Source organism: Stegodyphus dumicola, chromosome 8, assembly GCF_044657685.1.
Source record: "Stegodyphus dumicola isolate Sdum_Otavi_A_Nest chromosome 8, ASM4465768v1".
Taxonomy (NCBI): Eukaryota; Metazoa; Arthropoda; class Arachnida; order Araneae; family Eresidae; genus Stegodyphus; species Stegodyphus dumicola.
In genome coordinates, this window is record NC_140775.1 from 529,214 (window position 1) to 543,418 (window position 14,205).

The 14,205-nt window shown below is 32.6% G+C and overlaps 1 protein-coding gene across 13 annotated transcripts in view; it reads right to left on the reverse strand.

Moving 5' to 3' along the window:
- PGS1 (Phosphatidylglycerophosphate synthase 1) overlaps positions 1-14,205 on the reverse strand; it is a 134,149-nt gene that overhangs the window by 43,039 nt on the left and 76,905 nt on the right. For all 13 annotated transcript variants that reach the window (XM_085821494.1, XM_085821490.1, XM_085821485.1 and 10 more), the window contains 2 exons: positions 11,618-11,852; positions 7,046-7,123 (listed from right to left, as the gene is read on the reverse strand). In XM_085821494.1, the coding sequence (XP_085677620.1) occupies positions 7,046-7,123; positions 11,618-11,734 (195 nt within the window). In that variant the 5' untranslated portion in view covers positions 11,735-11,852. The remainder of the gene's footprint in view (positions 1-7,045; positions 7,124-11,617; positions 11,853-14,205) is intronic.

Sequence of the window (14,205 nt, forward strand, 5' to 3'; positions counted from 1 at the left end):
TTTACAAATTTTTTTTGTTGCAGAGTCCAAGCATGGTGTTTAAATTTTCATGATACTTAATAATAATGCAAAACATATTCCTAAGAATTACAGTAAAGCTGATTACTCAAACACAATATACAGATTTTGTTTCATTTCATATATCTATAAAAATACAGAATAAAGATTGAAAGAATACACTGATTAAAAGTATTTTTAAAAAATCCTGAATTAAAGAAAAAGCAAGCAAATATTGCATTTTGTTGATTCCAAAAAAGCAATTGAATCTAAAGTGGTCGCTTTACTTCAGTATCACCAACAGAAAAGAAAAAAAAAATTATGCTAGGCAAGTAGAATAAATGAAATAAAATACACATATACATCTAGCAAATATTTCATAATAAATTACTTAAATTTATTAATGTAGTATTTATTTATATTAGCAATCTGTAAAAACTAATTATCTCTGAATAATTTTTAATTCAGAAAAATCACCAATCGTAACACAACATTGGTTCTAAGAATCACCCTATTTTTAGTGACATTTATTAGGGGGGAAGTCAGCCTTAGAACAAAATAAATACAGTATTAAAAACTGCAAAACATTCAATGTATTTAAAAATAAATAATAAAGACAATATTTGATACATGCATTACTTCAACATTGATTACACGTGATGCACCTTTAAAATTTCCTTATATTAGATCATTCCAAAAATGCTATGATTTTTCAAATCCACATGCTTTTCCTATTTACTACTAAGGATATCCTCTGAGTTAATACTTAAAAAACAGTTTTTCTTGCCTGCATTGTATCATTCTCACATGTATTATAGAAATTTTTAGTTTCAGTTCATTCTTAAAAATAAAGGATAAAAAATTTCATTCTTATCACATCAAGTTTTATATCAGGAAAGAAAAAAAGTGCAAGTCAAGCAGCTCATAAAATTTTAGTATATATATGTATATGGAATACTGATCGTAAGATATGTTTAAATATGGAAATTTCAAAGATGATGTCAGTTTTAAAATTCCTTAGTCTCTAAACAAGAAAATTTTTTTTGTGTAAAGAAGTCATTAATGAAAACCACTATAATGTTCATGAATTAGCAAATAAATTAAATATTTTAAGAAACACTATACATGATATTTAAACAAGTTTGGAGAGATAAACTGCTTTCATATGCGAGTGCACCCATTTTGGTAGAGAAGAATAAGTTTGTTTGAATTTTAGCTTGTGATTCTCTTTTATAATGAAATGAAAAAGCTTCTTTCTTGAGATGCATTACAGAGGAGAGATGTGGATCTTTTATAGCAATGTTCTGAGGGAAGGATCATTTGATAAGTTAAATGAACCTCTTTCAATGATCTCCAAATGTTAATTTCAATTCAAGAAATTGATGCTCTATATATGATTAGATTATAATGAAATAATTTATTATGAATCATTGCAATTTAACCCTCTGAGAGGCACTGGTATATAATATACCGGAAGTTTGTTAATTTTTTGACTCGTAAAAAGTGCAAATTTTTTTTTTTTTTTACACCAACAGCTGTATTCTTGAGTTTCTAGTGTCTTCTTTTGACTCTAAATGGCAGCATCAAACTCAACATTTTAAAGTTATGCGAGATAAGTCAGAATTTCTAATAAATTTTGTTTACGTGAACTCCTAACTACATCAGATTTTAAATTATGAGAGAGAGAATAAAAACTTTTAATAGAGCCAAATTTCAATTTAAGGATATTAAGCCAGGTAACACAATTTTAGAGCAATTAACAAACAGAAAATGTCAGGCTCTAGATTTAACCCCTTCGTGATGGCATACTACTGAACTAAAAAAAAAAAAAAAACCTTGGAGATGGATGTGTCATGTATACGTACATCCTAAATGTCACTAGCAGCTCTGTGCATCACCACCTGCATTGTTCTGATGGACGGGTTACATCATATATGCACTTTCAAGCATACACATTCTTTGAGCCTTTTTAAAATCACTAGATGGCACTTCATGTCCACTACAGTTAGCTTATTTGAACCTATACATTGTTGACTTAATACCTATTACATACTTTCTGATCTCGGCGATTCATTTAGACGTACGAGCAGGAGATATAAAAAACTCAATGCTGTAACAGCCCTCAGTAAGCCATGGTCTGCAGTGCCCCTATATCTGCTTTCTAAACTGCGGTCTTCTACAGTGCATGAGCACCTGTCCTGGACAAGTGGTCAGCTTGTCACAGGCCTCCCCAGTGTTTAGTCCCCAAGCGAACTTGGTACTCATTTTATCGACTCACTCATGAGATGAAAGACTGAGTCAAGAAATTGCCCAGTCCAGGAATCGAGCCCCTGACATGTAGTGCTACCGCACAATGCACTAGCCACTTGCTACCGGCCCTTCCAGCGGGAGATATAAAATAAACAAAACTAAGCTGATGTGCAACTGAGCATTACTGCGGATTTTGTTCACAGCGCAGCTGATATATTGTAACGATTGATGCAAAGTGTCTTTTAAGGTTTTTTGCAACTGAATGCTGCCTATGAATCATGCAGTGAACAGCTAAAATATTTGGTAGATCTCTCTTCAAAAGGCTGATGAACCCACGATGACGACCCACCATTTTAGGAGCTCCATCAGTTGCAACAGACATAATGTTTGCAAGAGGAATATTTTTCACTTTAAAATAATCTTTGACAGTATTAAAAATAGATTCACTTTTAGTATCTGCAATCAAGCTTTTTGCGAAAAGCATCTCTTAAATAATTTTTCCTTCCTTCACAAACCAGACGTACGCTAACAGTAAAACCTCATTAGTACTCGGCAAGAATGCTTCATCAACCTGAAGAGAAAATTCATAGAGTTTCAAAAGTTTGCATAAAGAAGCTTCAACATCTTCAGCCATCTCGTCAATTCATCATCGCACCGCATCATTGCTCAATAGGACAATTTTATAATATTGGGTGCAGCTGAATGGTGTAAAGCCATTTCTAAATCTTCCTTGACATCCGGCAGTATCAACTTTTTGCCAATGGTATAAGTTTCCACCGATTAGGCAATTAATTTTGATTTATTATAATATTGGATGCAGCTGGATGTGTAAAGCCATTTCTAAAACTTCCTTGACATCCGGCAGTATCAATTTTTTGCCAATGGTATAAGTTTTCACCGATTTAGCAATTAATTTTGATTTATTAAAAGAGGCTATCACACCATCTTCGCATTGTTTTGATGAAGCTACTAGTAAGCCTGAGACAGATGGTGCTTTCAGAAACTTGTCTCTGATGTCCATGGAAAATGACAAATCTTTATTTTGTTTGTCAGAATGATTTTTTTTTTTTTGCAGATTCTCCTGCAAATGAGATGGTTTCATTGCCTCATTATATAACACTTTGCTACAGTGTAAACACATGGGAAAATGCAAGTTTGACGGCAAAGGAACGAATCCAAGCTTCAAGTACATGGAACTGTATTCACAACATTTCTTTTTATTAAACAACATCATTGGCGGCTTCAAAATATAATGAGGGAAAGATAACTATTTCTCAAAATTAATAATTCAGATCATGATAAAGAATTAATAAGCGCAATTACCTATGTGACTGGCCAAATAAACAATGAAAGAAAAGCGAAACTGGGGATTTACATAACTTTTTGTACACATAGCGTATCTTAAGTGCTTAACTGAAAGTAAAATTCTTGTGGGAAAGATGCGTAGATAAGTCTCTGTGTATTATAGTTACTCCGTGCAAAACGATGTTGAAAATATAACGGCAAAAGGTATTAAATTACTGTATCAGCCAATTAGTGGCATCAGTTGAAAAAATGGCATGAATACTGCATGGCGTCTGAATTTCAAATGACTGAGGAGTATCAGAGTCCAATAGCCAATGCTGTTCTTAAAAATAAGAGACACATCCTAGCAAGTCAGGGTTTAGGTGTTAGTTACATTATTTACTAATTATCCAGTTATTTAATTTAAGTGTTACTCCAGTTATTTAATTTAAGTGTAAGTTAAAACAATATATATATATATATATAAGCACTTTGCATTTCAAAGTTCGGCTGAGGATTGGACCTGTAGCATAGAGTCCTAGGTAACGTTAATGATTTATACTGCTCGGCTACCAAGCTCTAAACAGAAATGAAGCGAGGGAAAAGCAACACAAGAAACACAGGTCAAATCCAATATTCATATTGAAAGGATGCTCAATGCATGCACTGCAATTAATGGCGCATGGAAATAGCTGACGCATGCGCTGTGCTGGTTGGGATCGCAGAAAAATCATTGTTCCAAGTTCATCCTACCTAGAATATAAATTCGCCTCACCATTCTTACGAACAGTCACCTAAATTTGTTTTGTTGCTGGTACAAATGGTGTAAACCATATAATTGATTTAATAAATTTTGGGGGAGTTTTAAAATTTATACCAAAACATGTTCATTGCCCCCTACTGTCCAGAACATGCCTACCATCCCTTACCACCCCAAAACAAGTTCACCACCTCTCAGCATCCTCTTATTGCCCCCGTTTAGAACCAATAGTTTAAATAAATCAGATATTCCAGTATTGTGCAAGGCTATTTATTACAATACTATTGCATTACTGTGACTAATTTATGGCAAATATTAAATCTTTCATTCCAATAATTTATAGTAATCTGTTTAATGGTAAAGCACTCAAGGCTAGTGATCATTCTCTAAATCCACATAAAAAGTTGCCAATTCTTTGAAAACTTTGTTAATTAGTGAAAATATTTATTTGGCTAACTTTATAGCTTGCAAGTACTGTTCTGTTCATTAATAATAATAAAAAGAAGCATCTTATAAGAAACAAGAAATTTTATGAAGAAAAAAAAAATATATGGAAGATACTTACATTTTTCATCCAATGTGTAATGTGTAAATCCATGTGTACTAAAAAACATGCATAGTATACATATGTATGGGTTAGATATTGCTCACTTTATTCTAAAAAATATTGCAATTTTATTAAATGTTGAAATTCGAGGTGTGGGTAAGTATAATAAAGTATCACAAAATGTTCTTGTAGAAAATCTTTTTCAGGAAAAGTACCTTGCATTTATGTCACACAAGAGAAAAACCACTAAAACGCTATGCACTATTACCAAAGTGGGAAAAATTCCAACCTGCATCCAGTGGTCGTATCTACTTGGCAACTGATGGTTTTTACCAAAAAATTAATACAATGGGATAAGGGAATGAAAATATGCTGTCTTGAACTGAAACTGTTAAATGGAGAAAAAGTAGCAAAAAGTAAAAAAAAAAAAAAAAAAAAAAAAAATAATAATAATAATAATAATGATAATAATAGATATTCCTGAAACAAGTACGCCTAAACAACTGAAAAGTAATTATCATTAACGACCAAAATAAAAAAGGGGGACAATCCCCAAACAACTATTCCTGAGATATATTTGTCTCACCAAGCATTCTAAATTACAGCATCACCAAATGTGTCACATCTGTGGAACAGCCATTTATGAAAAAAACACGTTTTTATGATGTCAGTAGTGATGATTCATTCAAAACAAATGTGTGCACTGGCACAAAGGGTCTTGAAAACTTGTGTTGTCTTTAATAATAATAATTTAGAGCATTAATAATGATCATAGGTACATAGAAGCAAAGAATGGTGGCAATTAAGCTTATATCTAAGAATAAGACTGCTCGCCTATAATTCTCATTCACGGTCTTACTCTGCAACTGAAACATAGATCTACCTATGTTTTTAGTGTATTTTATGTATGTACAGTACAAAGTTCGCAATCCGGGCTCGTCGGGACTTCAGCGATTCCGGATTAGGGGTTTTTCCGGATTATAGATCAACAATTTAAATCTGGTATGATGGCATGCAGAAATTATACAATTAAAAATATGAAATCATAATTTATGATATAAAGAACAATTATGATCTAAAGGGTATCAAAATTTACAAAAAAAAAAAAAAAGCTTAATATTTATTTGTTTACTTTATGAAACATTTCTTTCAATGTAAGTTGTTTAAGATGCTTCCACAAAAAATTCAAAAAGTTCCTTTTTCTTGTGTCATATATAGTGGACTTTCCAATGCCATACGCATAATTTTGAGACGGATAGGCCTTTATCCATTTTTTGCAGTAATTCCACTTTTTGTTTAATGGACATCGAAACATGCTTTCACTTTGTAGATCTTTTGGCAGCTCCAGAATTGAAAACCCTTTTTGGTATAATCGAAAGTTCAAGCTCAATTTTATAAAATTGTTCTAACAGTCTGCAAAAAGTAATAAGCCAGATCCAATTAGAAGATTAAGGAACAGCGCAATCTGCAACATTAACTGAAATGCCTTAGATAATTTTAGCCTAGCTTATACTATCCGTTATACATGAAACGTGCATGCGCATAAAGTTTGTAGCTTTGAGGTCCGGATTATAGATCATTCTGGATTATGGATGTCCAGATTACAGACTTTGTACTGTATAATTCAATTTTCTGTTAAAATAATGTATAACCTCATAGTGTCTCAATCTGTAGATCAATGCTTTCTTTTTTGATATTTTATTTATTAAGTCTGTCTTATTTATCAAAGGTGACATGCAATGATCAAGATAAATGATATACATTAAACATTTTAGTTGATCACAAATGAAATGTAGCCTGGGATCAAACTTGCACAAAACATGGATAGGTTTCCTTAGGGTTATACTTATCTCTTGCTTTTGTTTCCCTCTTGTATATGTTACCTCATGTATTTCATTATGAAGATCACATAATATCTAAAAATTTACATCACATTTTGGAGTTTATTATTATAAATATTCATCATAATTATTGCTTTATGTAAATAATTAGCTCAAGTATAATCATTCTTGTTAAATAATTTCTATTACATAATGTGACCATTTTGCTAACAATTACTGCTCTATTAAATACTCTCCTGAAGAACATCAATATACCTTAAAATGAAAAGTGCCTTAAAATGGCACTTTGTAAATTACAATCATGAATATGAAAACTTTTCAATAATTTGCAGCATTTTAAAATATACAGAGAAAATTTTAACTTACCAGCTCCTTTTCTAGAGGTCCAGTGCCTATATACAATGATGCTAAAGTAATTCTCTTCCTGGAACTTTTTGACAGCTCCTAAAATAAAAGCATTATATGCTAATAAGTTTACAATCAAATTTAAACATAAAAATCTTCATAGGACAGCATGAAAAGAAATGCCATCAGAAAGAAATAGGTGAGTGAGCTATTTTACTAGCATTCAAGAAGAGTACAATTTCTACGTACAATCTTCAGTCAGCATAAAAAAGACATGCATCAGTTTATGGATGCGAAGATTGCACAGATGAATTTTACTTATGGCTGCTGAGGACCAGGGCCATCACAATTATCCACTGGGTTTGCTCGACACTTGCTCAGGGGTACTACGAGCTTAGAGGCCAATGCTAATTCTTTTACATTTCTTTTATGTATGTGATTCTCACAAGGACCCCAGCAAACTGTTTTTCCAGGGACCTATTAAGACCACACTGCTGTTTGGCAGAATATCTAGAATTGAATAAATTATCCACGCAAACAAGCACCAGACCAAATATTTGCACCAAAATTTGTATGGCTGTGGGACACTCAGGGGTGGCAGGCATAAGTTTAGCTGGGCTGACCCTAAGGGATGTGAACTCCTGACGAAAGAGCAGGTCTCAGATGAGATGAATAGGAATACTGAGACTAAAATACATGTCACTGCTTCTGCATCCATTTACTTGGGAGACATAACAAATATTGAACTACAAATAACATCATGGTGGCTTGAACTCTAGCAGCAGGAAACATATGAAGTAACCTGCTTTATATCCAATAATATGAAATATAAGAGTGCTTCTTATTAGGAGATATGAATACAGAGTCTCTCACTCCATCAGTGGCAGACATATATGCCACTATCAGTTTCATCTAAATGAAACTTTGACTTCATGCTGCATACAATGCTTAATGTACCACTGGTATCTGGTTATGTTTATAAACCATCAAAAGTAAAGGGAGAAGCAGATAATACTCACATAATCCAGATCATAATAAACAGCAACATACTATTTATTATTTGCACTGCTGTCCCAATACTCTCAATAAAACAGAACAGTTAGCTAAAATCATTCCAATTCCAATGCTGTCAGCATCATGATGTGCAGAACTCTCTCATCACGTCCTGTTCCTTTCTTTAAGCCAATCTCTGCACAGTCTTTTAACTGCAGAAATGCTCTACTCAACTAGCCTGGCAATATCATGGAAAGAAGCACAGACTTTTTTCATGCTGGTGTCCTACACTGAAGTCACTTATGTGCAATGGCTATTTTCTATGATATAAAGGCAGCCACACTCACTGCTGAACAAAAACTCCTATTCAGCCATGAGATACATTAAAAGAATTAAGACTAATTAATTTATGGGAATAATGTTTTGAGCTCTCATTCACACAACTTCAGAATGCATGGACAAATAAAACTGAAATGTAAACCATTTGTTTTTTTATTACCTATTTTGCATATCCTAAAAAAAATGTAGCTGTACTTCTTCTATTTTTTCCAAGTAACATGTAAGGTTTATCCTAAGTTTTTAACAGTTATCTTAGTAGTTAAAGCTACTTTCCCGTCTCTCCAGCTAATCCTCTAGCTCTCTAATTTCAGCTTACAATTTCCTGCCACAGTGTGTTTTTAGAATCACGGTTAATGCAAATGAGGAAGAGCAGTACTTAAGTCAAAGTTTCACTGACTTAAGAGAGCCAGAGATTCTGACCTAGTGTTCATTTGCTATTCGGTTACACTCTCTCTAAGCTATTACCATGCTCAGCTATATTTTAGGTCTTTGATAGCTTCGCTGATTAGTTAACATTTAGGGGCCAACTCCTTAGAATTTTGACAGCTGCAGCTACATCTTTTTAGTTAAGCATTAATTAAGTTTGATTTCTTAGCACTCTTGAGTTCAAGCCCAAGTGGAGGCTTTTCTGTAAGCTCTAAGACAGGAGCCGACTGTAAATTCTTATTTTGAGAAATAAAGGGTAATTAATCCTTCTTGAGTTTACGTTTCTGTTTCCTGAGCTGAAGCGATTATTCGCTTACCAGTTCTCGAGATTCCACACACTTAGCTGTAAGAGAAAAGGTTGGAACCCATACACATAACTTATATGGAAAAACTTAAATCTCTTGGAATAGTAATCTCTGCCAAATTGCAATATAATGTAATGGCCCAAACTTTTATAACTATAAATACAATATAATGTAATGGCTCAAAACTTTTATACACTCACTGGTGAGCTATGAAACTTTTAAAAAAAGGCTTGTACTTTTATGTTATAATAAAAACAACATATCCAAATCTAATTGTTTGAATTTTCTAGAAAATGCAAATAACCAGGGCTGTGGAGTCGGAATCAGAGTTGGGTAGATTTTTGGGTAAAAGGAGTCAGAGTTGGAATCGCTAAAAACACGTAGACTCCGACTCCAGTTTTTGTTGAAAGGTTTGAATTTAAAATGAAATTAAAGTGAATTGGAAAAAAAAATTAATGACAAACCAAGTTAATATTTTTATTTATGGACTATATACATTAATAAACAGTTATTTTCTATTTTAATGACATATTAGTAAATAAATATAAGGGAGCAGGATGGATGTGATATTTGTCATTACTGGTTAAACTGATTGATTTAGTTACTAATCTCATTGGTCAATTGAGGTAAGTAGCAAAAACTCCCAAAATTGATGCCATTCTTAGGAAGCAAGCAGGAAAAGGAGCAACGCAATGGAGAAGTACATTATTGATGATATAGTGGTTGTTAGGATTAAGAACTTTTTCAGAATTTGTAAATAACCCTAATATTTCACTAACAGAAAGACTGTGGAATGATCTTAACTGGAAATCCTTCTTTCAACACCGTATATAGCCACAAAAAAGCTACAATCTGAAGAATTAACAGGAGACGAGAATGTTAGAAGATGTAGATAACCTTAATGTTTCACTAACAGAAAGACTGTGGAATGGTCTTGCAGAATTGGAAACTCTTCTTTCTATACCGTATATAGCCACCAAAAAGCTACAATCTGAAGAATTAACAAGAGCCAAGACTGGAAGAATGCAATATTTGGAAACATCTTTCTGAAATGGAGGGTTTATTACAGAAGGAATCATTTCCTCAATGAAGAAAAGAGAAAATAGTTTACTAGACAATAAGATCGCTCTGGGTTAAATATATGTAGATCCAAAACGCCGAATTTTGCTGGATGACAAACAGATTAAAAAGGCAAAGAAAGCCATCTATGAACTTTCATTAAGAATGAAATTGTTCTCAGAACAATTGGAGTATTCAAATCAGGACAGTCAAACTGCAGATATTGCAACTGTGTCTCTATCATCTTCTTCCACTGATGAATTAGATTTTGAGAAATATTTGGGTAATATTGAAAAGGCTAAGGCAAAGCAAATGAAAATAAAGAACTACGAGCCTTTAGATATAAAAATGAAAAAATACAAACAAGATTTATACACGGCCTTTGAAGAAATAGATAAATATGATTCCTCTTGCAAGACACCTCTTTTAGAACTTACAAAAATCTATCCTGAAAAGTTAAAGGAAGTAGCCATAAGAGTAACAGCTCTTCTTCCAACTCAAGTCAGTGTGGAAAGACTCTTCTCAATTCTAAAGTTTATCAAATCGGATATACGGTCCTCTAACAAAGAAGATCTTGCCGAAGTTTTACTGTTTCTTAGAAATTACTAATGCCAGTTTTTCCATTTCATGATAAATGCTAATTAATATAAAAAAATTGCTATGCATCAATTTTTATCTGTAGCATCTACTACTTTTATATTAAAAAAATAAGCTGTACCCATGTTTATATGTTTACATATATATGAAGGAGTCAGAGTCATTAAAATTCCAGGAGTCAGAGTCAGTCATTTTCATTTCCGACTACGCAGCCCTGCAAATAACTGTGCATGAAACAAGAAAACATTAAAAAAAAAACTTTAGAAATTAGATATAAATCAGAATACATCATTCTAAGACCAAGAGATAATTTTTATGAAATATTTACATTAAATTCACTTAGAGGTTCTTCATTGCAGGAAATTCTCATAAGTATGAAATATGTTATTTAATGAATGACTATTTAGCTGGGAAAATATTGTTCAAAGAGTTGAAAGCTTATTCAACTTCAGCACTAATAGAGATATTCTCTGTACTGACTTAAAAAATTCCATCGTGCAGTTTCTCTGCTAAAGTCATCTTGGTAAATTCTGAATTATGCATTTTTATTTCATGATTCAATATGAAATTTAATATTTGATAAAAATGATCAGGACATGAAAAATGTGTTTTTCTTAAGGGCTCACAAATTAGTGATACATACTCTTTATAGCTCACATCTGAAAAGACTGAAATAAAGATGTTTCTAATATCAAAAAATTTAATATACTTTTCCATTCATTCACTCTGAGATATTAATTTACCATTTTAATTATTATCATAAAATGCTAAAACAGTACTCTGACTTGAAGGTATATTGCATACTGAAATTAATTTTATTTTACTTAACATTAAAATAATCTTATATGAAATAATGTAAATATATGAAAAATACCTTTAGTTTTTCAAAGAATTCAGAAGGTTCCTTAAGTACTTGAATATGTTTACTTGATACAGCAAACTCTGGACTGTGATCAGCTAACCAAGCTAAACTTTGCTCAGATTCTTTCATATTTAAAGCAAGTTTCTTGGCATTTGAATTTGGCACTACTGATATTGGAATCTGAAAATTACTGGCTACAAAAGCACTAAATGTACTCCATATTTTCGTCTGGAGATTCAAAAGACATCTATAAAAAATTGGAAATACATATGAAATCAAAAATACCATACAAATATCAAATTCATATCACATTTAAATTTTTATATATAAAGCAAAACTGCTATTTAAGTCCTGAAATCAGTTTGCCTTCCAAAAAACCCTGGCATTCCTTACGTTTCGTTTAATATATCTAATATAGAGAAAAACCTAACTCGGCACTTCAAAATGGGTACTCACTTTCATCAATATAAATCACTTTCCCTCTTATTCTGCTTTCCAAGAATAGGTAGTGGTTGTTATTAATTTAAAAAATGAAGGTTCTTAATGTAAATTTAAAAATCTAAATGATATCCAACAATTGATAATTTTCTACTAACAGAAAAATAAATAAAAGGTGTTACATTTACAGGTATTCTATTCATTTCTTACTATAATAATAGAGTTTCCATCACGGGAAAATACATGACAAACAATTTTTTGTAGAAAGATATATGTGTCTTCTTTACAGTTCACGAAAAAAAAAAAAAAAAAAAAGAAAAGAAACCACTATTCTTTCTTATATGAAGTGAAATAACTAACCTAAGACAAATTTTTTTAAACGTTTAGAAATATTTTACCACCATGTTAGCCTATAGTGAAAAAGATGTATGAGGATAGATTAGTTATATCATCAAATACCCAGTAAATTCTGTAATATGACATTGTGATTCGTCTCAAGTGATACAAAGCTGAGTGTGGTTAGTCTTTGGCTAGTCTTTCAGTAGGTATTTTCTTGCTGCTCATTTATTAAAGGTTAGAAAGTGATTTTCTGATTTATTTCAGACTTGAGTATCTGGATACTGGTGCTCATAAACAAACAAAAAAAAAAAAAAAAAAACTGAGTAACTTTGAAGATCAATAAAGTGAAAAAATTAGCATCAATGAAGTATTAGATGTCAACTATTTAATTTATTTTCAGAAATAGTGAAGAAAACCGTGTTTTGATTGAAACAGTTTTATTCATTACGGTAGAATTTTTGCCAGCACAAACAGCGTTGAAGCAAAATTGCATAAAATAAACACAAAATTCCATATAAGGTTGTAACATTGGACATAAAAAAATAAATTAACTTCTTGACTTATTCTTAAACCACCAAATATGCTTTACATTTTCAAATGGCATGAGCCAAAATTATTTTTGGATGAGTTTTTGAACAACTGAAGCCAATTTATCTTTTTTAAAATGTAAGAAAGTAAGCACCTTATTACTTTTGTGCGTGCAGGACATGGGATTCACAATAAGTATTTCATCAGACATTAATTTTCACAACAGAAATATTGCTTGACATTGTAGCTAACCGTGACATATGAATGTCCAATAATATTGGTTAAAGTTGACTTTAATGTACCCCTTGTATTATCGCGAAGTTGTTGTTTCATTTATCGCCAAGTTGTTGTTTTGTTTATCGCCAAGTTAGTGTATCATTTATGGTAACCTGAGTAGTTGAATGTTATGGAAACCCTATTATGATGTAATTGTTTGCATTATTCTGGGAAATTTTGAATCATGGGATGTTTTGCAAAGACTTTTGTGGTGTGTGTTGCTTAGGAAGTACAGTGCTTGTTTCATTGTTTAGATGGTACAATGGCTGAATGTAGTAGGATTAATTTGAAGCTTCTGTACGATTTGGAACGAAAGGGGAAACGTGCATTAATTGAGTGAATTAATTGTGTAAATGAAGGCTTACTTAGTAGCCATAGTCCGCAACTATGTAGCATATTTTTTTACTCTTATTTTTGTGAATTTCTGTGGTGATGCCGGTATATGGATTGTAGTTCAGATGCTGTTAAGTAATTTTGTGTGCGACAGATTGAAGATGAACGAATTTCTAAATAAGGTAAAGGGATTTTTGCTTTGTGTAGTGCTAAAATACATAACAGGTTTTACCTTTTTTGTGTTATTTTATTGTTTGGTTTAAAATGTAGTTCATTGAGATTATGTATTTTTCGTTTGCCTCTACTGTACACCCCCCAAGGGGCCGATATACAGAATTCTGCGAAACTACTGGCTAGGATCTGTACCTAGGCAGTCTCAGCTACAGGAGTATAAAATTTATGAAATTGGTGGTTCTGAAGGCCCCGGGAAAGGTCACTCATTGGCTGACCTCGGGGTCTGGCATGTCCTCAGCGGTTGGTTCTCCTCCCCGGTTTGCTGGGTAACTGCCCTCTACGACGGGCTCGCCCATGCAACTGGCAGGAACAACTGACAACCAGTGCTGCCTGGTGTCTTATCCAGGTGGTGCACTGCTTCCCTGAAAGGGTAATAGTGGAGGTTGAACCTCCACGAAGTGCCCAAAGGGGAGTGGACCTGTAGTGTGATTCAGTTCACGGAGCAGGAAATG